The sequence below is a fragment of the Cynocephalus volans genome, chromosome 8 (genome assembly GCF_027409185.1).
Source record: "Cynocephalus volans isolate mCynVol1 chromosome 8, mCynVol1.pri, whole genome shotgun sequence".
Taxonomy (NCBI): Eukaryota; Metazoa; Chordata; class Mammalia; order Dermoptera; family Cynocephalidae; genus Cynocephalus; species Cynocephalus volans.
In genome coordinates, this window is record NC_084467.1 from 19,113,948 (window position 1) to 19,138,344 (window position 24,397).

At 50.2% G+C, this 24,397-nt stretch overlaps 1 protein-coding gene across 1 annotated transcript; it reads left to right on the forward strand.

The window, feature by feature from the left end:
- The first annotated feature begins 1,318 nt into the window (after positions 1 to 1,318).
- On the forward strand, positions 1,319 to 23,068 carry GRHL3 (grainyhead like transcription factor 3). The gene is made up of 15 exons (XM_063106209.1): positions 1,319 to 1,399; positions 3,393 to 3,454; positions 4,925 to 5,270; positions 5,525 to 5,598; positions 6,080 to 6,233; positions 6,466 to 6,577; positions 7,876 to 7,970; positions 10,266 to 10,424; positions 10,980 to 11,058; positions 11,184 to 11,317; positions 12,998 to 13,032; positions 14,284 to 14,372; positions 15,211 to 15,296; positions 18,664 to 18,728; positions 22,954 to 23,068. The coding sequence occupies exons 1-15, from the start codon at positions 1,334 to 1,336 to the stop codon at positions 23,066 to 23,068; spliced, it is 1,671 nt and encodes a 556-aa protein (XP_062962279.1). The 5' UTR covers positions 1,319 to 1,333.
- Positions 23,069 to 24,397: the final 1,329 nt, after the last annotated feature.

The window sequence follows — 24,397 nt, forward strand, 5'->3', positions numbered from 1 at the left end:
CTTCTATGCCTTTGCTCATGACTAAGAGCATTTACTATACCAGTGATGCTCAAAGTGTGGTCCCCAGAATACTGGCACCAGCATCGCCAGGAAGGTTGTTAGAAATTAAAATTCTCAGCCACCCCAGACCTAGTGAATCAGGAACTCTAGGAGTGGGGCCCCGCAATCTACTTTAACAAACTTTCCAAGTCATTCTCAGGCAGCTACAGTTTGAGAACACTATTCTGTACTATAGCATCATCCTGTCGGAGCTTGAATCCCCTTTGGGCCACTCACTGGGACCTTGGGTGACTCCCTTAACTTTTCTGAGCTTTAGTTTCTTCCACTGTAAAATAAGAATAATAGTACTTGCCTTACAGGGTGGTTGTGAGAATTAAGTGAGATGATAATTCATGAAAAGTGCTTAGCTCAGTTCCTAAAGCGTGGTCAATGCTCAATAAAGATTAGAAATTTTTATCATCATCATTATTCCGTATTATGTCCCCATTCCTGTTCCTCCAGAGATGTCTTCCTCCTCCAAAAAACCTTTCCTGATCTCTTTCCCTTGAGTCCATGTGGCTTGTCTGTTGGGCTCCAGTGCTTTGTATTTCTCCAAGCTTCTCAGGACAGTGCTCAGTAACTGCAGTTCCTGGCATCTGAGCAGCTGCTCGGGCACTCTACAATAAACGTTGGCCTGAAATGCCATTTTGCAGGACCAGGTTCTGCCTAAGGGCTTCCTTGTGCTGGTGATCTCTGTCATTTGCCATGCTTTCTCACTGACTCAAAATGATCTGTAACCTTCTGTGTTTTTCACAGTTTTGAGGTCAACTTCTTTAGAAGAATTCCTGTTGGGTTTTCTGGAAATTTTACTTTTTGCTGCTTGTCATTGTCGTTTCCCATCCTGTTACACTAATTTCCCTTGAATAAATGTCTGCCAGTGAAGCGTTTTATTGAGTACTCTCTGTAGCCTTGCAAGATCATACTGTCCTCATACTGTAGATGAGGGAACTGAGTCCCAGGTCTACAGCTTCTACATGGCAACATTTGGTATTGATCTAGCTCCAGAGTTCAGGTCCATTCCACTGCCCCACATTGCCTACTGGTGGCAGAAGAAACAGTTTCAAGTTTTTAAGGCTAGTAACTCTCTGAATCCCTGGGCATTGGCTTGAGGCTGCCCAGTCAAGGACCTTCCTTTTGGATAGCCTAAATTTGACACTCCTTGCTTGCCTTCAGTTTCAGGTCTGTGCGGCTGCTAAAGAATGATCCAGTCAACTTCCAGAAGTTCCCTTACACTAGTGAGGATGAGGCCTGGAAGACGTACCTGGAAAACCCCTTGACAGCCGCCACAAAGGCCATGATGAGAGTCAATGGGGATGATGACAGCGTTGCAGCCCTGAGCTTCCTTTATGATTACTACATGGTATGTTCGCCCCCTCTGGGCATGTCCCCTTCTGAGTGTTGTGTCTTTACTTTCAGGCCTCATGGCTCAATAGCCGACTAAGACCACACCCAGTCCTTCACCACTGGCCTTTTGCACATGCTGTTCCCTTTGCCTGACACCCTCTCCTTTTTCCCTGGCTCTACCCTACTCTTAGCTTAAATGTCACCTGATTCATTCATTCATTGAGCAGGGAGAAAGAAGGCTTTCTTGGGTCTCCCATTCTTTGCCTCATCTGGGCACTCTAAGCAACCACCATTATCATCTTTGACTGTATCCCTAGAAATTTGTTATTTGCACTTTTATTTCTCTCTCTCTCCCACAAGACTGAGCTCCTAGAAGGCAAGAACCACACTGTGATCATTACTGAGTCCCAGCACCCATATAGTCTGCCACACAGTGTATGACACGTATTGATTAAGTGGATGAATGCCTGACTCACCCCTTGACTCAGCCAAGCACTTTCCGTCATAGCAGCACCCCCAACCTGCCATCTTCTTTCTGCCGCATTGGATCATATGTTTCCCTTTTATCTCCACCTGCCTATTCCAGCCCCACCACCTGGAATATACCTTTTGCTCTATAATCCATTCCCTTCCTTTGGGGCCCTTCTCAAGGCCCACCTTCTCTTGAATGCCATCCTGACACATCACCTCTTCCTCTCCTGAGTGTCTTACTGTCTTTCCTGCCCCTGCCGCTATTATAGGCACTGTAACACCTCCTGACAGACCATCTTTTCTTGCTCTCTAATTGTTTCCAGGGCCTTGGCCTTGACTCTGGGAGGCTGTTGGTTCCTGAGAATGGTAATTAGATCCTCCCATATCTGACAAGTGAGGCTTGGGCCAGTCAGCAATCACAGGTACATAACACAACATCACACACGCACACTCCTCACCTCCAGTTCCTGTGCCAGACATTGCTAATGGCTTATAGCCTGCATTCTCACTGAGGGTACAGGAGGCTGCAGAATCTTTGTTAATATAGTACTCCAGGCAGCCCCTTTCTCTATCTGAATTGTAACAAGTCAGCAAACTTACTTACTATCTCTGGGCTGGGTGATTGCTCCAAGAAATACCCACGCTGCCCTCCCCATCCCAGAGCACTTTGGAATTAGAGATGCCCTGTGGATAGTGAGGACACAGTCTGATGGTGTGGAAAGGGCATCCAATTGGGAGTTTGAGACCTAGTCCTGCCACAAATGTGGCTTTGGGCAATATAGTGCTAAAGGGTGACTACTTCCCTTTCTTACTGAGGGTCTGGCACTGTGCCTGGTGCCTTCACTCGTACTAAGCACTCACAACAGTCCCTGAGGGAGGTATTGTTATTATTTTTACAGATGAGGATGCGAGGTCAGAGAGGTTAAGAGACTTGCTCCAGGTCACACAGCCAGTATGTGGTAGATCTGGGAATTGAACCCAAAGAATCTGGATTCAGAGTCCATGCTTCTAACCACTAAGACAATAGAACCTCTCTGGGCCTCAGTTTCCTCATCCGTATAATGGTGATGATATTAGTAGATATCTTGGAGTGGTTGTGAGGGTTAAATTAAAGCATGGAAGTCACTTGGTACACAGTGAGTGTTATTTTTATTAATAAATCATCATGATCCCCTTGAAGTAGGTGTTATAATCTCCCAATAGACTTATGAAGAAACTGAGTCTCAGAGAGGTGCAGTCATTTATTCAAAGTCACAGAGCCCTTTTAAGCAGCAAAGCTAGGACTTAAGCAAGGCCTGCCTGACTCCAAATTCCATGCTCCTTAATTGCTAAGCTTGAAGTACTTCTTCTCACTCCCTAATGTGGGGCTCAGACTAAATGATGGCAGAGCTCCTGCCAACTTGAAGGACTCATGGGTTTTCTCCTAGCAACCGAGATTGCTCCCCTGCCTGGCCAAGGGCACAGGAGAGGGCTGAGGCTCTTAACAGCCACATCATAGCCAAGAGCCATTCATAAATCCTTCTTTCCTCTCCTCTCAGGGGCCCAAGGAGAAGCGGATACTGTCCTCCAGCACCGGGGGTCGGAATGACCAAGGGAAGAGGTGAGGCTCACCAACGCCATCTCTGCCTCTTCTTCCCCACCTCCACCTCGGGCCTCTTTGACACAGGGCTGACTTACCCATTAGGCACAGGAGGTGCAGGTGTCTAGGGCCCATAGTACTTTTAGGGGCCCATGAAAGTGTTTTAATTTCTTTTAAAATCGGAAGAAAAAATTATTATAATTCAGCCTGGATTATATTTGTTTTTATGCCAGTGCAATTGTGAAAGATATTTTTAAAGAAGCCTATGAAGGCAGAAGAGCCTAGAGCCCGTGAAAGTCATAATGAAACTCTGCTTGAACACACACATGCACACACATTCGCACATGCACATGCATGCTCATGCATGCACACATATGCACATATACACACATATACTCCAGATCCCTGCAGGCCATGCAGGCTGGAGTTTACTGAAAACAAACTTCAAAGCCATAGCAGTAGAAAAGCCCTGGAGGCAGCTTTTCTGTCCCAGCTCCAAAACCCTCTTCTGTGCAGCCTCTTGGGGAGGGAGACCCGGGAGGGGACATTTGAGTTCCCGTACTTCTTCCCTTGGCCCTGGCCTGGCATTATTGCCTTGGGGCACCAGTGTTCCTTTCCTTGTAAGAAGCAGCCCAGGTCATGCTCGTGGCCAGATGGGTACTGGAAGGACTTTGCCTCTCTTTCTCCACTTTCTCCTTCCCAGCCAGTCAGGTGACCTCTCAAAAATGACTGTGTAAGGCCTCTGCTGGGAAGCCTTCTTGGCCCCTCTCTGCCTTCTGGAAAATCTAAACTGCTAAGGCAGGCATCACAGTTCTTCACATAATCCAGCGTGAGCATGCAGCTGGCTCAGGGTCACCTCCACTCCACTGCTAGGAACAGTGGGTTTGGGTGTGTGGGGGCCTTTCTCAAAACTAATTTTTTAAAATGTTATTAGCTCTTGGGATTACAAAAGCAATACCTATTTCTTGTGAAAGATTCAAGCTCTATAGAATTGGATAAAGTAAAAAGTAAAAGTTTCCTGTAATCCTACACCCCTATCCCCCTGAATAGTTTGGGGTACATCCTTCCAAATCTTTTTCTAAACATACACTACCTGTACTCACAGACACACCCCCAACCCCATACATACCCCCACGAGATGACTCAGTAGAGTTATTTTGAAGTGGGGACATTTGACCCTAGCTAAGAAATAAATGATTAAACTTTCAGTTTTTTTAATTAACAAGTACTGTAACCAGTAAAACAGATGTTTCCCTTCGACTCTGAGCCTGGACTTGGTTCCATTCTCAACCCTCTCCTCCCTGCTTATCCCTGTGACAAATTGGCCTTCCTTCTGCAGCATCTTGCTTCATGCATGTTGTTCAGGCATTACATTGGATCAAAGAAGATCAGTGGGTCAGTGTGATGGTCACCTTCCAGTCCAGCCAGGGAACCCCTTCTGCCCCCAGAGAGAAGAGGTGCACTCACTCAGCCCTTCCTCTCTCTCCCCAGGTACTACCATGGCACGGAATATGAGACAGACCTCACCCCTCTTGAAAGCCCCACGCATCTCATGAAATTCCTGACAGAGAATGTGTCTGCAACCCCAGAGTACCCAGATCTGCTCAAGAAGAATAACCTGATGAGCTTGGAGGGGGCCGTGTCCACTGCTGGCAAAGGAGCTCCACTCCCCCCAGGTCCTAGCAAGCTGGAAGCTGGCTCTGTGGACAGCTACCTGTTGCCCACCAGTGATATGTATGATAACGGCTCCCTCAACACCCTGTTTGAGAGCATTCATGGGGTGCCTCCCACACAGCGCTGGCAGCCAGACAGCACCTTCAAAGAAGACCCACAAGAGGTGAGGGCCTATCCCAGTACCCCTCACAGCATCCCTGGATATGAGTGTGCATGTGCAGAAGGAGAGAAGATGGAGGGAAGGTCAGAGCTTTGGAATGCATGAGAGAAAGAGTCCCAGAGCTGGGGCAGGGCTGCCATGTACTGTTGTTCAAATTGTGCACTGCACAACCCGCACAGTTGTATGTGCAGCCCTGGGCTAAGCCCCAGCAGCCTGAACATGGCCATTTATTCTCTCGGGATTGTGTTTCTCTGCAGTCGCTGCTCTTCCCAGATATCCTGAAAACATCCCCGGAACCCCCATGTCCAGAGGACTATCCCAGCCTCAAAAGGTAACTTGGCCCCTCTGGACCCTTAGCCATCTGGGCAACAGGCAGAGGGCTGCAAATATAGCCCCAACTGCCCCCAGAACATAGCAGGCATAATCAGTGAATGAAAAGAGGGGAGTAAAAGCAGTTAAAAAGAGAGAGAATGATTTCCACATTGCTTTCCCGGGCTGTGATGGGGAGCTCAGAGCTTAGCCACCTATTAGAAAACTGAGGTTCTCTTGCCCTTAGTCTCCCTTGTGGCTTTGTCATACCTCAGGGGTCTCTCCGATTTTCACTGGGACCTCATTATTCAGTAGGATTGTGGCTCAACAAAGCCATTAAATAGAACTCCAAAAATATGGAAACTGAGGTCCAAGGAAGTAAAGTGACTGACCGAGGTCACACAGCAAGTCCATAATGTAGCTTCAGGCTTCCTGTGCCTCTGCCCTCAGGGATGCTCCTGCCTGTGAGCCTTGCTTCACTGTCCTCTCTCTCCTCCCTGCAGTGACTTCGAATACACCCTGGGCTCCCCTAAAGCAATCCACATCAAGTCAGGCGAGTCACCCATGGCCTACCTCAACAAGGGCCAATTCTACCCTGTCACTCTGCGGACCCCAGGAGGTGGCAAAGGCCTTGCCCTGTCCTCCAACAAAGTCAAGGTACATTGGCCCTGGATCTGCTTGGGAAGGGGGTGGAATGTGGCAAGACATGCCTGCTGGTCACGCAAGCCAGGGACCCCAGGGAGAGGCTGTTCAATAATAGCCCATTGCCATGGGGTGAGGGAAACTGAGGCAAAGGGGCACGGCCACTGTACCCAGGCTCTGGGAAGGGACCAGGACTGCCTGGCACTCCCTTGAGCTTGGGGGTGACAGTGACCTGCTGTGCTCACAGAGTGTGGTGATGGTTGTCTTCGACAATGAGAAGGTCCCGGTAGAGCAGTTGCGGTTCTGGAAGCACTGGCATTCCCGGCAACCTACTGCGAAGCAGCGGGTCATCGATGTGGGTGAGAGCCTGCCCAAGCCCCCATCCCAGTCTCCGTCTCCCCCCACCCCACACCAACCAGGCCTCTTTCTGGCTACACTTCTCTCTCCCCAGCCCCCTCTGACCTCTGTCTCCTGGTCAAACACTGTGGGGTTTGCAGGGATTTGCATCTGTTGACTAGAAGCAGGGCCTCTTTTCTGTGTTGCTTTAGGATAAACAGGGCCCTGAGCACCCCAGCAGTGTCAGATAAATAGGCCCCTGATATGCTGGCCTATTTGTCCCCATCAGGGGGCTTGGCTGATGGAGACACAAATGCATAAGATAACAGTGCAGGCAGCGGGTGGTTCGGAAAGCTTGAGGCACAGCACAAGAGCACATCTGCTTTGGGAGCTGGGAACCTTGGGCTGTGCAGCAGGTAGGGGCAGAGGGAAGGTCCTCTGTGTGTTTCCTTGTCCCTGTCCCAGGCCCTGAAATAGGTGGGAGGCTCAGCCTACCCTCTAGTCTCCAGGTTCTGGCTCCATCACTCTCTTCCTGGTTGTGTGACCTATGTCACACACCTCCCCTCCCTGAGCCTCAGTTTGCTCACTTGTCAAAAAAAAAAAAAAAAAAAAAAAAGAGCCCAGCTACCCTACCTGCCTACAGTGCTGATTTCTGGTTTGGAGCCATGTATACTGGAGAACATTATTTAAATAGGGAACTATTCAATGACTTATCTGAGAGGCGGGAGAGCAGAATGGGTAGGACCGTGGGTTCAAGAGCCAGACAGATCTGAGCTTCAGTCCTTGCTCTGCCTTTTATTAGTGGTGTGACCTTGGGCAAGTGACCAAACCTCTCTGAGCTGCTTCATTTTCCTCATGTATAAACCAAATATTCATAGTGTAGTTGTGAGGATGAACTGAGAGTTTGCCATATTGTAAGCATTTGGTAAATAGCAGTTGCCAGTACTTCTCCTTTTGCTACTGCTATTACTACCCCTATCCTGTTGTTATTCTTAGTACTGCTGCTTTATCTGGGAGATCTCCTAAATTCCAATCCTGATGAAAAGTATAACCTCCACCCAAAAATGAGGGGACTGGCCTAGTTGGCAAAGCAAGGGATTCCCTTTGGGGTGGGCAAATATGCTTCCCAGGCTGGACCTGTTTTCCCATCTGTAATCCAGGGCACAATAATCCATTTTCCTCCCTGGACTGAAGCATGGTTCTCGGGGCAGGGGATGCACTCCCCTGCCAAGAATGAGGCCCAGTTTCTAAATGCCTCTTCCCCAAAGTGCCCCCAACTTCCTTCCCTCCTGACTCTCCTGCTGGCCTCCTGTGGTTTCAGCTGACTGCAAAGAAAACTTCAACACGGTGCAGAACATTGAGGAGGTGGCCTATAATGCTCTGTCCTTTGTGTGGAATATCAATGAGGAAGCCAAGGTCAGTGCTGGGGGTGGTAGCTGGTATGGGACTGGGCCACCAGGAAGTCCCCATCCTGGGGGAAAGTATTGCGTGCACCTAGAATCATGGCATTTGCTCTGAAGAGGGCACCCCACTGGAAGAGGGGTGTAGAAGCCAAGGCTCTGGAGCAGTCAAGCTGGGCCCACATCCCAGCTCTTCGAACCAACTGTGTGACTTTGGACCAATGCCATGCTCCCTCTGAGCCTCAGTTTTCTTGGTTATAAAATGGGAATGTAATCATAGCACCAGCTGATATGTTGTAGTAAGGATCAGGCGAGATAGGTAAAAGGAAGAGCACGGGCCTGGCGCATAAGTGGTGGCTGTTGTTATTAATCCAATCCATTTACCAGATGGGAAAACCAAGCCTTGTACAAGGTCACATAGCAAGCTGCTGGTGGCACCCAAGTATCCTGACTTCTAGGCCAGTGCAGAATGTTTCAGGAAAAATACTTAGGAGTCTGGTCACCGAGGGCTCCAATCCCAGTCATCTCATTTCTCTGAGCACATAAAATGGAACTGTAATCTGCTAGGATTATTGTGAAGATTCCATGAAAGCATGCATGTCTAAGAGACCAGAACAGTGGTGGGCCCATCAGAGAGGCTGCTGGTGCCTTTCTTCATGCCAGCCACTAAGCTTTAAGATTCTTACAGCATTAGTGCTTGAGCCCAGCCACCAGCTTGCCATGTGCTTATGGGCCTCTCCGTGTCTTGGTTTTCTGTTTGGAGAGCTGGCATAATAGAAAGGGCACAAGTCTGGGAGTCAGGGGCTGGGTGACTTTAGGCCTGTCCCTTACCATCCCTGGACTGGGCTTACGTCACCCACCCAGGTGGGGTCCAGCTCATCTCAAGGGCATTTCTGACCTGGACGGTCTGGGGAGCTAACCCCAGCCTCCCTGCCTGCCTCACGGGGCAGCCGGGTTGTCTGGAAAAAAAAAAAAAACAAAAACGGTGAAGGCGATCTAAAAACACAAAGGGAAGCACGAAGATGGGGGGATTATTATTATTCAAACAGACTCTAGGGGCTGGAGGAGGAGCTGGGGCCTCTGGTTCAGGGAGGTGGGGAAAGTTTCGTGGGAAGGGAGAGGTAGGTTTCGGTGGGGATTTTCTCACAGCTTCTTAAGCCCCCAGGCTTGGGTCTTTCTCAGGTGCGAGCTGGGTGGGGGCTGCATTAGAGCTGAGCTGGCTGAGGGGGAGGTATGTCTGGCATGTGCCGGGGGCCTGGCCCCCACAGCTGGGAAGGAAGGGGGTCTGTTCTGGCACCCCACCCCACCACTGCTGTTCACATTAGGGTCATTTCCAAGGGAAATGTCCTAAAGAACAGGGGCCAGCCTGGGGTGGGCTCTGGCCCTGGAGCCCCTGGTACAAGTCTGCAGGTAGACAATCACCAGGTGACCTTGCTAGGGCTTGCCCACCTGAGACGGCCCCAGGCTACCACCAGTTGGGCACAGGCTTTGGGTCAAGACTCCAGCTGTCCCTCTCACAATAACACACAACATGCCGAGCAGTGACTACATGCCAAGCTCACTAAGTGCTCTACACTCTGCAGCCATGCGAGATAGATTTAATTATCCCTATTTTGCAGATAAGGAAACCAAGGCTCAGTGAGGTTAAAGGATTTGTCTAAAGCCACATGACTAGTGAGTGGCAGAGCCCAGCTTCCCGTCCCAGGTCTGGGTAGCTCCATGTCCAGGTTCATTTTGGTATGCCCCCCTACCTGACTCCCTGGGGGATGTCAGCAAGTTGTATCCCTGCACAGAGCCTTCACTTCTTCTGCAGTAAGATGGGTGGTGACCGAGATGGCTCCCTTGCTGTTTGGGGGTGGGACCAAATGGACTGAAGGAATCTCTTGATAGAGGGTCTGGCCCTAGCTGGAGCTGGTACTTGGGGTGAAAAGGAGCTGTGCCTCACCTCTGTGTCTCTGGGCCAGCAGGAAAGTGGTCTCCCTAAGCTGGGAGAAGGGGGGATTTGGCCCTTCTCTACCTCCTTGCTCTGAGTTTCAGAAAAATAAGGGTCTGGATTTTAAGTCCCTAAAAGACCCTTAAATATCCATACCAGGGGCTCAATCCATTGGGCTGCCCTTGGCAATCTAGTGGAAGCTATATCGCCCAAATTCCCCATCTATAAAAGAGGGGTGGTGATGTTTGCCTTCCAGGGGCCTTGTAAGGCTTAAGGGTGCTCACCAAGCACACAGAAGGCTCAAGAAACAGGATTGTTGTGGGATGGTGGGGATGGTGACCTTGGCAGCCCACTTACACAGCTCCCTCCTGTCCCCAGGTGTTCATCGGGGTCAACTGCCTGAGCACAGACTTCTCCTCACAGAAGGGGGTGAAGGGTGTCCCCCTAAACCTGCAGATTGACACCTATGACTGTGGCTCAGGCACTGAACGCCTGGTACACCGCGCTGTCTGCCAGATCAAGATCTTCTGTGACAAGGTGGCTGGGGCAGTCAGACCCTCTACTGAGTCCTGGGAGGGAAAAGGGTCAGGCCTGACCTGTGTGCATCCTCCCAGCCTTTCTGGGTGTGTCTGTCTCTCTCTGTTTCTTGCTCTCTGAATGTCTCTCTCCATGTGCTTGTTATTGGTCTGTCTCTGTCTCTCTCTGTGTATCTTCCTCTGTCTCTCTGGGCTTTCTTTTTCTGAAGTTTCTGAAGATCTCTTTCTGGATCTCTGTAACTCTCCCTCTCTTTGTCTGTCTTCCTCACTGTTCTATTTCTTCTCTTCTCTCTCCAACTCTCTCCATTTCTCTTTTGTCTCTTTGTCTCTCTCTCTTCTCCTTCTCTCCTTCTCATCCCTATATCTGTGTGTCTGTCTGTCTCTCTCACTGCCTATGCTGACCTCAGGCAGGCAGGGCTGGTACCTTTCATTTCCTGGTCTTGTTGTCGGAAAAAAGCAGGACCAGAAGTGTGGCCCATACTTAAAATGCAAACCAGCATCTTGTGTACCAGCCTCTCCCAAGGCTCTTGGTGACCCCTCCCCTTCTCTCCTGCAGGGAGCTGAGAGGAAGATGCGAGATGACGAGCGTAAGCAGTTCCGGAGGAAGGTCAAGTGTCCTGACTCCACCAACAGTGGTCAGTGGGGATTGGCCAGGGACTGGGTGGGCTCGGCTGGGCTGGAGGGGAGAAGGAGACTAGAGGGGAGAGGCTGGCGGCCTGAGTGGAGGGACCTCAGGGCACTGGTTTTCTTTTCCCATCAGGCATCAAGGGCTGCCTGCTGTCGGGCTTCAGGGGAAATGAGACCACCTACCTGCGGCCTGAGGCTGACCTGGAGACCCCGCCAGTGCTGTTCATCCCGAATGTGCACTTCTCCAGCCTGCAGCGCCCTGGAGGGGTGAGGGCCATGGGCTGGGTAGGGGGTCCTGAGAGAGGGTCCCAGCCTGAGGGAGGCCTGCCCTAGCACAGACCAGTGAGAGCAACTGCCCCTCAGCCAGTATAGGCCAATTGAGATGTTCATAAGTCCTGATATTTTAAAAATAAAAATACTTTTATTGAATCCTAGGGGTTTCAAAAATATATATATGGTCATATAACTTCAGTGACCTATTCTATTGAAGAGAAGAATGTTGATGAGGAAATGGACTTTATAACCATTGAAATGGTCATGCTTGGGGCACACTCAGAGGAGGTTTTTGATAGCTGAGCCCCAGTTTCAGTGGCAGCCACATTGAAGCTGAGTGACAACAATTGTCATGGCAACCCTCGTGCACTTGCTACAGTCCAGGTAGCAAGCTTGCTTGCTCCTAGTGCTCCCTGTGCATTATCTCCTCACTACAGCCCTGCAAAGTCAGTCATACTGTCTCCTTGGATTTGGAGGCACAGAGAGGTTAAGAAACTCCCCTAAATTACACAGCTAGTATGTGGCAAAGTCAATATTTGGACTGAGGCACCTGGTTTAGACTCCAGGCCCCACACCTCTAGCTCCTCCAGCTCAAGCTGGGAGCCAGGCATGGGCTGAGCCAAGCCCTTGGCTGCATCGCTCCCTTCCTCTTACAACCATCCTGGGAGGCAGAGACTGTGCTTGTCCCCTTTTCCAGATGAGGCCCCACAACAAGCCAATGTCTCCTAGTTTGCTGCCACATTAAACAATCTGACCATACCCTTCCATCGAGGGCACAGTTCACCACTGTTTCAGTGGGAATGTTGCCAAAACAGGCCTTGGGGTACAAGATGTGTTTAGTGTATTGACTTAGGACAGTGAGGTGCATGATGGAGCTGAGAAGAGCAGCCAGTACTGAGGTAGCCCTTGGCACACATGGAAAGCACTTCTGCGTCCTCTCCTCACCGCCCTGGAAACGGCACGGTGGCCTCCGCAGCACAAGAAGCTGCATTAACCCATTTTCTCTTGGTTCCTCCCTCTCTCTCTCCCCAAACAAAGTAGGGAGATGACCACTCAGGATTAAGGCACCTATGGCCAGGTTGACAGCTAATCTGTGGGGGAAGCCTGGGAGAGGGGAAGCCCAGGGAAGCAGAGTGAGCAGAGAGCCTGAGTCTAAGCCCTGACTCTGCCTCCTGCTAAGCGTGCTGCCTCGGGAGGCTCTGTGTCCTATTGGGCGTTGACTTTTCACCTCTCAGGACTGGGCGAGGACTGCAGCAGACAGCACAGTAGTAGTAGTGCCAGGTGCACAGTAGTGTTCAAGAGGGTACCTCTTCCCCTCGCCCCCTTTGCCTCAGCTCCAGCTGCCTAGTTGCCAGCTACAGGACCAGCTGCAGCTCCCAGCACTCCAGGTGTGCTGGGGCTCAGGGGGCTCACTGCTCTGCCAGCCTTTCTTTATCACCTCCTATGTGCTCGCTGAGTCCCTGACTTACCCAGCTTGGGCTGGGTGAGCCCTTTCAATTCAAGATCTCAGCTCACTTAAGGGGACTTATCTGAGTAGAATGGGCTGGAAAGGCATGGAAATCGCATCTGCCTCCTCCCCACCAAAGAATGTTCCTTCCAGAAAGCCTCCAGCAGCAGAGAGCTCCTCTTATCTTCCCGCATGTGATGGAAAATGTCTTTTTCTCTTCATTGCAGGTAGTCCTCTCGGCAGGACACAGCAGCTCCAACAGGTATGGAGAGAAGCAGCCAAGGGCCTTACCTCCTCTCCCATGCTCCCTGTACCTACTGCACTGCCCCAAGCCTGCCTTTCCCTCTCCTACCCTCAACTAGTGCCTGGGGCCAGAGGATGTAGCCAGGAGATTCTGCCCCCAACCCCCAAGCGAGGTTCATTCTCCTTTCTCATTGAAACTGCCTGGGTTTTTATGGGGTTGCTTTATGTGAAAAGTTGACGAATCTCTGGCGAGACACCCGCTTGTAAAAAGAGAAAGAAAAAACCTCTGAGATGGTGGTACAGATTTAGAGAGCAAGGAGGGAAGCTGTGCTGAAGGATTTAGGGGATTAAAGCCCCCTGTGCCTTCCCCCAACACACACCTACCAGAGGTGATGGAGGGGCTGGTGCCCCTTTGGCTTAGGAAGGGCCTCTGTGTCCTTCCCTTGGTCAGACACAGCCTCAGTGCCATTAGCAGTCCCTTCACCTGTCTGAACCTGAGCCTGCAAATTTGTCAGGCGAGGAAAAGAGCCCCGTGAGGGTGAGGCAGATATGAGAGGGTACTGTATATATGCAGGATCTCTGTAAATGGGAAAGCACTTAATAGAGATCATTTGTTTTTATTATCCGTTTCTTCCTATAAACAGGATGTACTTTTCATATGGCGCTTTCACACCAAATTATGTCACTTATCACCTCACAACAGTCCCGGCAACATAGGCAAGGAGAGGCTATTGCTCTTCTTCATGCATGAGGAAACTGAGGCTCAGAGAAGTGAAGTGACTCCTAGTCACACAGCTATTACGTAGCAGAGGCAGGACTGGAACCCAGGTCTGTCTTACTCCATAACCCACAATTCCTCCTCGCTGCCTCACGTCTAACCTGATTCTTTAAAAAAAGAACAAGGTTGATGATGGTAACAGTCCATATTTATTGAGGCCATATTTTGTGTCACACACTGTGCTAAGAGCAGTATGCATTCTCTCCTGCAGCCTCACGACAACTTTATGAAGTACTGTTATTCCTTTACCATCACCCCCATTTTATAGATGGGGTCACTAAGAGGCTGAGGAACTCACCCCAGCTCACGCAGCTAATGTGTGGCAGGGCTGGGATTTGAACCCAGCCAGCCTTCTACTTACCATTATCCCACTGCTTTGCGCCCAACCACATGAGGTCTCCCCCACCTCTAGGGCCCCTGAGGCCCAGCAGGGTCCTTCAGCCTCTGGTCTGCTCCCCGGCTCCTCACACAGCCCTCCTTGCCATCCCACAGGCTGCCTCTCAAGCGCACCTGCTCGCCCTTCGCGGAGGAGTTTGAGCCTCTGCCCTCCAAGCAGGCCAAGGAAGACGACCTTCAGAGAGGTAGCCTCTTTCCCTCCCCATCTGCTCTCAGAGCCCACCCAGCTCCCCCTCCCTGTGAGGCCCTTCCCAAAGTCTGCAACACTGATCCTGGCCTAAGCAGTTGGGGCAGGACCAACCCCAGGAAGGAGGGCACGAGGGGCTGCTTTACTCACTGTAGCTGAGTTTGGCTAAGACTTGGGCATGGGGGGTAAGGAGGGCACCCAGGCTGCCTGGAGAGCGGGCTGGAGGGCTTCTGCCTCCTTTGACCTCGTTTGGACATGGGCGTCCTGGGGCAGCTAGTATAGGCAACAGGTTCATTATGCCAGGCAAGTCCCCCTACTTTCTCTAATGGTGGGAATGGGGTGGGGTTTCGATGTCTGACTCTAAATCGGTGACCTCCTGGCAGAGGAGGGGACAAGCCCAAATCTCTGTTGGCTGTAGCTGACCATCAGGAAGAAACCACCAGCCTCCACGATCAGAAGCTTCCAACCACCATGAATTGAGCTTTGGCCTGCCCTCGGTGTTTCCAAATATTGTCATCAATTCCCATCACAACTCTGTGAAATGGGGATCCCATTTTACATACAAATAAAGTGAGGCTTCATGATGTTAAAAGCACCTCTTCAAGGTCTCCCAGCTGGTGGGTAGTAGAGCAGGGGATCCAAACCCGCCTAAATGAGCACAGTCTAAGAAGGTACATGAGGACTGCAAAGTTGGTGCAGTGTTTCCCACTGGGTACAGACCCTCAGCAGAAATTAATCTTATATTAAAGTAATATTTTTTAAGACTTCCCGTCCCTGAGATGTTCCTGGGCCCGTTGTCCGATATGTGCCTCAGAAAGCCACCCTTTGCTTTGCAGTTCTTTTGTACGTGCGGAGGGAGACTGAGGAGGTGTTTGATGCCCTCATGTTGAAGACCCCGGATCTGAAGGGGCTAAGGAATGCGGTAAGATGCCTGTGGACCCTGCTTGCCTTGGCTGGTCCCTCCTCTGGGGTCCTGTCCCCTACTCTTCACCACACAGTTCTGATTTCCCACAGGTAGGCTCTAAGAAGGAAAATCCTGGAACGTTGGCTTTCTGGTGGCCTACCTGTCCCACCCCATGTGTGTGTGGGGGCCACGGCTTTCTGGTGGCCTACCTGTCCCACCCCATGTGTGTGTGGGGGCCACGGGGCCCTGCTGGTGGGGGTTTGCCTCTGTGATGTTATCTCCCATCCAGAACCCTGGCTCCACCCTGGGAGCCGCACACACCATAAATCCTCCTTAATCTGATGGCTGCTGTCTGACAGGCCAGGGCTTTCTGTTGGCTTTGCAAACTTGTTTCTGTTTTAATGGGAATGAAACCCAAAAAGGCCAGGCCCCAGAGACGTTCTTTTTTCTTTCCCAGGGGGCCTCATTCCTCCTGCTTGTGGTTGGCTGGGGGTTTCTGGCTGGGGTGGCTGAAGGCAGCGTCTGGCCAAGGAGACCTTCCCCAACCCCCAAACTGCCAGAGAGCCGGTGAAACAGCCCAGCCCCAAACAAAAGCCACAGCAGCTTCATGGCTCAGCCAAAAAGTGAACAAACACAGCCTCCGCCAGGGCCAGCCATGCTTGAAGGTCAGACCACTCAGGAAAGCCAGTTGGTTTCAAGATCGCAGGCTGGAGGAAGGAAAAATGAATCTAATTATAACATGAGCTACCTTTTATTGAAGACCCCTGTGTGCTAGGCATTTGGTCAGGAACGCTGCCTTTGCTGGCTCATCCTGAAAAGTGGGACTATTACTATCTTATTTTCCACCAGGAAACAGCCTCCAAGAGGTCAGGTGACTGGCCAAGGTTACTCAGCTCAAAGTGACAAAGCTGGGATTCTAGCCCAAGCTCTCTCCACTCTGCTATTCTGCCTTGTTCTCTTTACATACCATCAATCCTGCTTGGCATCAGCCCCAGGAAATTTGGCTCACGAAAGGCCATTAATATCACTTGAATATAGACACAGAATCTTTGGGTTGGACAGTACCTTGAAGGGTCAGCTCCCCATCTGGTGCTTGAGCTCATTTCCCAGCAGCTGTTCCAAGTGGGTGCCCACTCTTGACTTGTACACATACAGAGATGGAGAGCTCACTACCTTCTGGGGCAGCCCATGCTGTCTTTATACAATTTGTTCAACTTAGGATTAGAAAGTTCCTAAATTCTTCCTCAGATTGATTTGAGATATTTCTGGTAGCTTCTAGCATAGTCTAGGAGCTTTTCTTGCCTGAAAAGATCTCTGTCAAGGCAGAGATAACTGAGAAACTAAACCTAATCCTCTTCCTAAAATGCCCAGAGACAACTACCTCCACCTGGAACTGGTGGCCTGAGGTTCACTGCAGCTTTGAGGCAGCCGATACTACTAAATACACCAATGTTCTACTGAGCTCTTACCATGGGACAGGCACTGGGCCCTTTACATAATCGCCTCAGTTCACATGCAGAACCACCCTATGTGTACATCCCATTACTATGCCCACTTCACACATGAGGAAACTGAGGCTCAGAGAAGATGACCTATTCAAAGCTCTGCAACTCCAGGTGGTAGAGCTGGGACCAGACTAGATTATCTGCTAAAGAAAACTTTGGGAGCTCTGGGGAGAAAAGGGCTGACTCTGGCTGTGTAAGCTCACACAGGCGGCTCAAAAAACCTCTCAGCCCATCTTCTCATCTGCAGAATAAGCTCCAACACTTTGCGATGTGATGGAGTCAGTCAACCTGGGCTCTAGTCCTCGGGTGCATGGCTTATCCTCTTCAAGCTCAGTATGCTCCCCCATCAAATAGGGCTCATAATCTCTGCCTAGAAGGGGGAGATATTGAGGTTATCCCCCTCACAGCAGGGCAGTGAGCATCCCCAGTGCTCCACTTCTAAATAATAACAATGGCCATTTGCTGAGGTACATGCCAGGAGCTGTCCTATGTGTTTCATGTGGATCGATCCATTTAATTCTGCTAGCCACCTGTGAGGTAGGCACTGTTACTGTCTCCACAAGTAGTTTGCACAAGGTCACCCAGCTGGTGGATGGTAGAGCCCTTAGCACTGGAACAATCCAAATGTATCCTGCCTGACAATAGGCAAGAGTTAAGGGAAGCAGTAGATGCTCTTTAGGATATTTTACAGCCACTTAAAAATGCTGTTTGCCAAGTATTTGTTGTGATATGGGAAGGCTTATAATATGATGATGAGTAAAAGGAGTTACCTAAAATCATCTATGTGGAATATAAAAATATCTATACACATGGCCAAAAGATAGGAAGGCAGACACCCAGATGTTAATAGTGTTTATCTCTGGGAAACAGGATTATGGATGATTGTAATTTTCTTCATAATTTTCCACCATATGGATATATAGTACTTTAATAATCCTGAAGTAAAAAGTGATGATATAAAAGACTGGCATAGTGGGTTGCAGGGCGGGGCAGCTGAGACTCAGGCTCTGGGCTGGAGACGTAGGGACCAGGAAAGGCAAGAGGGAAGAAAGAAGCTTATATGTGGGCGTGGAGGGTGAGGGGCAGCCAGACGATGAAACATGCAGAGATGGGAAGGTTCGCAGAGGGGTTGGGGAGGAGGACGGCAATAGAGGGCCCTAAAAGTGAGGAGGGTCTTAGAGATGTCTGTAGGTGAGGAGGAAGAGAGAGGTTTTGGAGGTGGGAGAGTCATCAAAGGGTCTGGAGACCACAGAGAGGACAGAGGGCTCTGGGGCCCTGGCAAGAAGTGAAGATCAGAGGGCCTGAGCTTGAAGCCTCATCTAACCACCTAGAACAAACATATTTGATTTGATTCCCTCTCTAATGGTTGTTACCTCTGGAGCGCAGTGGGTGGGACTGGCTATCTGCCCCAAACCTGCACTTCTTTCCTTATGCCTGATGGAAAGGAACAGCACATCCTCCACCTTACCCACCACCTGTCTACCTGCTTGACCTCTGACTCCTCGCATTCTTCCACATCCATGCGTCTTCAGATCTTTTACTTTCTTCAATATGTCTGGAATCTGGCCATTTCTTGTGAGGGTCTTTGCAGAAGCCTCTACCTTTTCACCTCCCCAGCGTGGAGAAACACGTTGCAGCTAGTGTGATCTGTTTAACATGCAAATCTGATTATGCCTTCTGCTTAAAAACCTTCAGTGGCTCCCATTACCTATAGATTCAGTCTAAACACCTTAGCATGACATTCTAGATCCTTCATAAACTAAAAAAAAAACAAAAACAAAAACAAAAAACCAACAACAACACACAAACAAGAAAAAGAAAAAAGACTTATAAATCCAGTTTTGGCAGCAGGCAGTGAACCCTCTACTGTTTTCTTCCAGATATCTGAGAAGTACGGGTTCCCTGAAGAGAACATTTACAAAGTCTACAAGAAATGCAAGCGAGGGTAAGTGCCAAGTTCAACCCTCCCACCTGCTTGCTGCTCAGTGCCCAGGAGGGTTTGTACTTGGCCTTCTTCGTGGAGAGGCTGAGGGGATAGAGAATTGGGGTGGAGAGCTCCCCAGTCAGGCCAAGGCCACTGGTTATCCCTCCACCTGCAGAGATCAGACATTGATCCCTATTGGGAAGGCTGGGAGTGGGAGACAGGTAGAGGGTCTTTATACATGACCTCCTGGGGTGGAGGGGGAAGCTCAGGGTCATGCATCAGAAGAGCCACATTCAAGTCCCAAGGCCACTGGATAACTAACTCATTTGATTATACTGATAATGAGTCTAGTGACCACCATTCACTTGACTGTCTACTATGTGTCAGATGCTGGGTTAGGCACCTCTCATTTAACCTCTCAGCCACACAAAGAGATAGATACCATTACCTGCTTTTTAAAAATAGGGAAACTGAGGCCCAGGGGTGATAAGCAGTGTTCAGGAGGCAGGAGCAATAGAGCAAAGGCACAGAGTCAGAAAGGCCCAACCATGTTGCTACTGGCAGAGTTGGGGGCAGGAGGGGCTGGCTGGCAATGAGTATGGAAAGGGAGTTGAGACTGGGGGTTGCTTTGAGGGGGGCACAGCCAAGGATGCTCCATGGCCTCCTCCACCTTCAGGCTGGACTAGGCAGGAGGTGACAAAGCTGTACCCTCCAGGGGGCCAGTCAGCACCTGGTGCCATGGGCTCCTGGGGACCACAGCACTCTGTTGTCTGCTGAGGAGATCCCTTGGTTGAGAGGGGAGGGAGAGGGACCCACGATGACTGTCCTCCCAGGCTCTAGTCCCTTGGTAAGAGCCAGCGAGCTGGGCCTTTGCAGCCCTTCATGACTAAGTCACTTCACCAGTCCAGGGCCGTTCCCAGCCCAGAGGACCCAGGACCAGGCCCTGGAAAATACTCCCTGACCCTCTGCCCATAGCTCAGACTTGATCCTCCTGCTCTGGGTAGTCAAACTCCAGTTACACTTCATAGTAGCTACTGGAAGGTGCTCAGGCATTTGCCCATGGCTATTGCCTATTGGTTTCACTTTTTAGAAGACTGCAAAGTGAGGCAGGTTTTGTATTCAAGCTGAAGCTGCATCTAATCAGGCCCAGGGGCCTGGCCTCCTTCCTCACAGGCCCGCCCTGCCTCCCTCCCTCCTTTTTGGTTCCCCCTAGCCTCCCATAGAAGAGTGGAGTGGGGGGAAGGTGTCCATCCCTGCAGCCCCTGGGAATCCAATTGGTTTTGGTTGTATGAGTGTCTAGAGTCTATTTTTGGGTGTGTGTGTGTATGTTTTTTTCCTAAGTTTCGGTTTCAAACTGGGGCTCACATGCTCTCTAGAGCGGAATCCACTTCATGGCCAAGGGCAGACTCCGCTTTGCCCAGACAGGCCCAGCCTCACTTCCCCTTCGGTGCCTGTGCCCACGCCCCCTGGCTCCAGCCCTGCCTGCCACAGGCCTCTCTCACAAATCCCATCCCTAGCTGAGGAGGGGCCGAGAAATGCCTTTGGGTACAGTTGTGTGTGTGCGTGCAGGGGCAGGGGGTGGGGAGGGTATGCATACAAAGATGCCCTCCCCCAGTCCCACTGGCTGAGTTGCCAGAGGCTTCCTTAAGCCCCAGCCAGTTATTTAAATCATAATTATAGTAACTTCCATTGGTGGAGTACTTCCTACGCACTAGCACTAGGCACCGGGCTGAATAACTCCCAGGCATCATCTCATTGACCCTTTGAGCTTGATATGATTATCTCTATTTGTCCAGATGAGGAAATTGAGGTCCAGAGTAGGTACCAGGTCTGTCTAAAGCCTATGCATGTGCCCACTATTTCCTCTCGCCTCCTGCTTACTCCTGTACCTGCTAAGCAATGTGCAAATAAAAGCTGTGGACACGCCGGCCAGTTTCTTCACCCAGCTCCGGAGCCTAGGGCGTCATTCAGCAGCCCTGCAGAGGCACGCACACCCACCCCCTACAGCCGTGAAAACCTCAGCCCCAGGACTGTCTGAAATGTCTGAAGGAGAATATTCCCCAAAAAACTTCATGGGAGAGGAGAGGCCAGGCTCTTCTGCTGCCTTCCCTCAGAGCCCTCATCTGAGAAACAGGAAATTCTAATCAGTGGCCTACTTTATTTTCACGAAACCTTCCCCAAAGTCCTCTGGACAAAGGTAGATACAATCAGGCTTATAAGCACCACTGAGTGCTTGAAAGATTAACAAATACATTGTTTTAGCTGGCAGATGGCCAGGGGTTTAATGAAACCCAGGAGAGAAAACAGAAGCTGGGAAGTGATAAGAGGCCTGCATTCTGTGACAGTGGTTCCTGGGCCTCTCAGGGCCCAGCTGTCATTGACCTCTGAGGGGAGGGTTCTGTGAGCCAGTCTGGGACCCTTTCTGCACAGGCATGAGTCTAGGCCCATTGGGAGGCCCTACCAGGGAGTAGACATCAGCCTTCAAGTTGGTGCACGTAGGGCACTTATACAGTGCCTGGCACCCAGAAGCACCCAATAAATGCCACTGTACAAAACAGACAAATGGCCCTGACACTGTCACAGTACCCACCCCTCTGCCCAGTCCTGGTCTCTTCTGGTCTGTTCCCAGCCTCCAGCCCCCAGACAAAGATCTCTCTGTGAAATGAAGGAACTCCAAACAGGACCCAAGGAAAGGGGATCCTGCAACTAAACATTGGCAGTCAGCACCAGTCTCTGGGGGCCTGAGCCCAGACCTTCTTCCTGAAAGTAGCAGCTGCTTGGCTGGTGCTGGCAGAGGCAGCTGGACGTAGGCTGTGGGGTTGGCTCACCGCTCCCTCCATTGCCCTTTCCTATGGGGTCCTCATGAAAGCAGACATCTACCTGCCACTCCTGTCCCACTTAAAATAATCTTGCCCCTATCTGAGCTCTCTCCCAGCCCTGTATTTTACTTTCCTTATATATGCCACTTCCTAACTTATAGAGCTTTTCTTTTTCCTTTCCAAAAAAATGATACAGTGGAAAAAGACAAGGGTCTAGATTCAAATCCCAGCTCTGCCATCTATTAACTCTGTGACCTTGGGCAAATGACTGTGTTTCTTTGAACCTCAGCTTCCCCATTTATGAACTAGAGTAATATGGTTATAAAGATTCATTCTCCCAGTCCATGCCAGATTCTAAACTCCTAGAGGGCAGGATCTAGGTCTAATTCAGCTCCATATGGCCCTTTTGTTTGGAGCAAGGCTATGCACCTCGAAAGGCTTTAGCAAATGCTAGTGGGATGAATGGATGAATGGGTAGATGGACAGGTGGCTGTGTGGACAGTGAATGTATGGGTGAATGGGTGGGTGGATGAGTGCGTGGGTAGATGGATGGATGGGTGGGTGGATGAGTGGGTGGATGGATGGATGGGTGGGTGGATGGATGGGTGGGTGGATGGATGGGTGGGTGGATGAGTGGGTGGATGGGAGCTACACCCAACTTTATTACATGGTCAGAAGACTTAGCAGGGAAGGGACAAAGAGAAAGGTGATGTGTGATCAGCTCATATCACATCTTGATGGGTCCTTCATCAAGGAGAAAGCTCCTAGAGGGGTACCCTTTGATATAAACTGTAGCTTTGAGCCCCTGCAGGGGTCATAGCCGTGGAAGTTCTGTCTCTCTCAGGTGGCACAGGTGCTCATCTAAAGAGGGATGGCCAAGCCCCTGAAGTCTATTTACAATTTCCTCTGAGATTTCAGCTTCATGGGGATGGAACTGAGAGGGGACTTGTGTGGCACTGCCTCTGGCTCCGACAGGCACAACTGAGTGGCACATCATAGCCTCCTGTTGAACCCAAACCGCCATACCTCCTGGACCCGAACTCATACTGTATGTCCGAGTCACCTCAATCCAGTGAAGGAGCATTGTGTCTCCCTCAGATCTGCATATTTAGTTGCTCATATGTGACCATACTCATGTGTGTCAGGAGAGAGGCAATCTGGCATGGTGGCTGTGGGTGTGGTAGCCAGCAGGCCTGGGTTTGAGTTGTGACTTGGCCACTTAGGCATCTTGCCCTGCCCTGTAAAGGAGGCCTGTGAATACCCACTTTGCAGGTTGTTTTGAGGATCAGAGGGAAGGTTTGTGAGGTGCCTGAAACATTGCAGGGACCTACTGAGTATTAACAATCACTGTCATCCTTGTCACTCAGAGGGCCAGAAAACAAGGAGGGGCCTTCCATATTCCAACTGCATCTCCTTCTCTCTTCCAGGATCTTAGTCAACATGGACAACAACATTATTCAGCATTACAGCAACCATGTAGCCTTTCTACTGGACATGGGGGAGCTGGACGGAAAGATTCAGATCATCCTTAAGGAGCTGTGAGGCCTGAGCATCTGAACCCTCAGACCCCTTGGTGTCGGCTCTAGGCGAGGAGCCAACTCGGAAGTGGCCCCACGCCACACACAACCTCCGCACACGCCTCAGTGCTGTTACTTGAATGCAGACCCACAGATGTCAGGGCCAGGAAGGGACCTTGCAGGTCTCCCAATCTGAACCCCATTCATGCTTGAATCTACTCCCTGCACTTCCTGCCAGGGCCTGCCCACCCAGAGATAATGTCATCTTGGTTTCCACATACCCAACAGATTCCTTCCTCCTCAGAAGACCCTTTTCTGCAGTAGCCTCCAGCAGCCTGCCTGTTCAGATGGCAGAAGCGCACCCACCCTCTGTCCCGCAGTGAGACGCCAGCTGACTTGACTCTGGTCTGGCCCCCACTCTCAGTTCTTCCATCTCCTTCAGACCAAGGATTTCTTACCCTTTGGTCAGTTAACTTGAAAACTCTTGATTGTCAGTGCAAATGACTTTTAAAGACACTAAGCGGAAACAATCTCTTTTCACAGACTTCCTCAATGCAAGATGTAAATAATAGAGGTGATTGACTGGAACAAAGTGACCGCTGTATAAAACTACTGTCTTGCCTACTCACTGTTGTATACATTTCTTAATTACAATTTTCATTTGTTATATATATAAATATGTATTGTATATATATATATGCAACATTTTATATTTTTCATGGATACATTTTTATCATTTCAAAAAATGTGTATTTCACATTTCTTGGACAATTTTTTTTAGTTGTTATTCAATCATGCATTTTGTATACTCTTATGGTATTTGGTAATAAAAGTCTACCCACGTATTACTTCAAATGCTGTACCTGTTCCTTCTGTGAGAGTCCTCCAGGAAGAGAGGGCTGGGGTGGATGAAACCTCTCTCCACCTCTTTCCCAGGCATTTTGGCTCTGTGCTGGGGGCTGCACTTGAAGTGCGGGCACTGGTGAGGCAGAGGCGGCCGCCCTGGAAGGCAGTGCAATCCTGACACCCAGATCTTTGTCCTGTGTGGTCCCACAAGGCTGAATGTTATGACCATAGGATCATTGACTCTAGAGAAAAAGAACATCTGGAAAGGGTCCAGAATGACCTTGCTGAGAACCGCAGTGGTACTTAACGTGAACTCTGCCCCTGGTTTCTGGGCTAAGTCCCTTTCCCCAGAGCCAGCTCCTGCCAGCTCACACAAGGAATTTAGCGCATCTCTTCCTTACTGTGCAGCCAGTGACGTCATGCTAGCACACTGGAAGCCAAGGTGGGAGTATTTGTACCACCGACATGACAAATGCTACAAAGCAAGGCCTTTTTTTCCCCCTAGAGT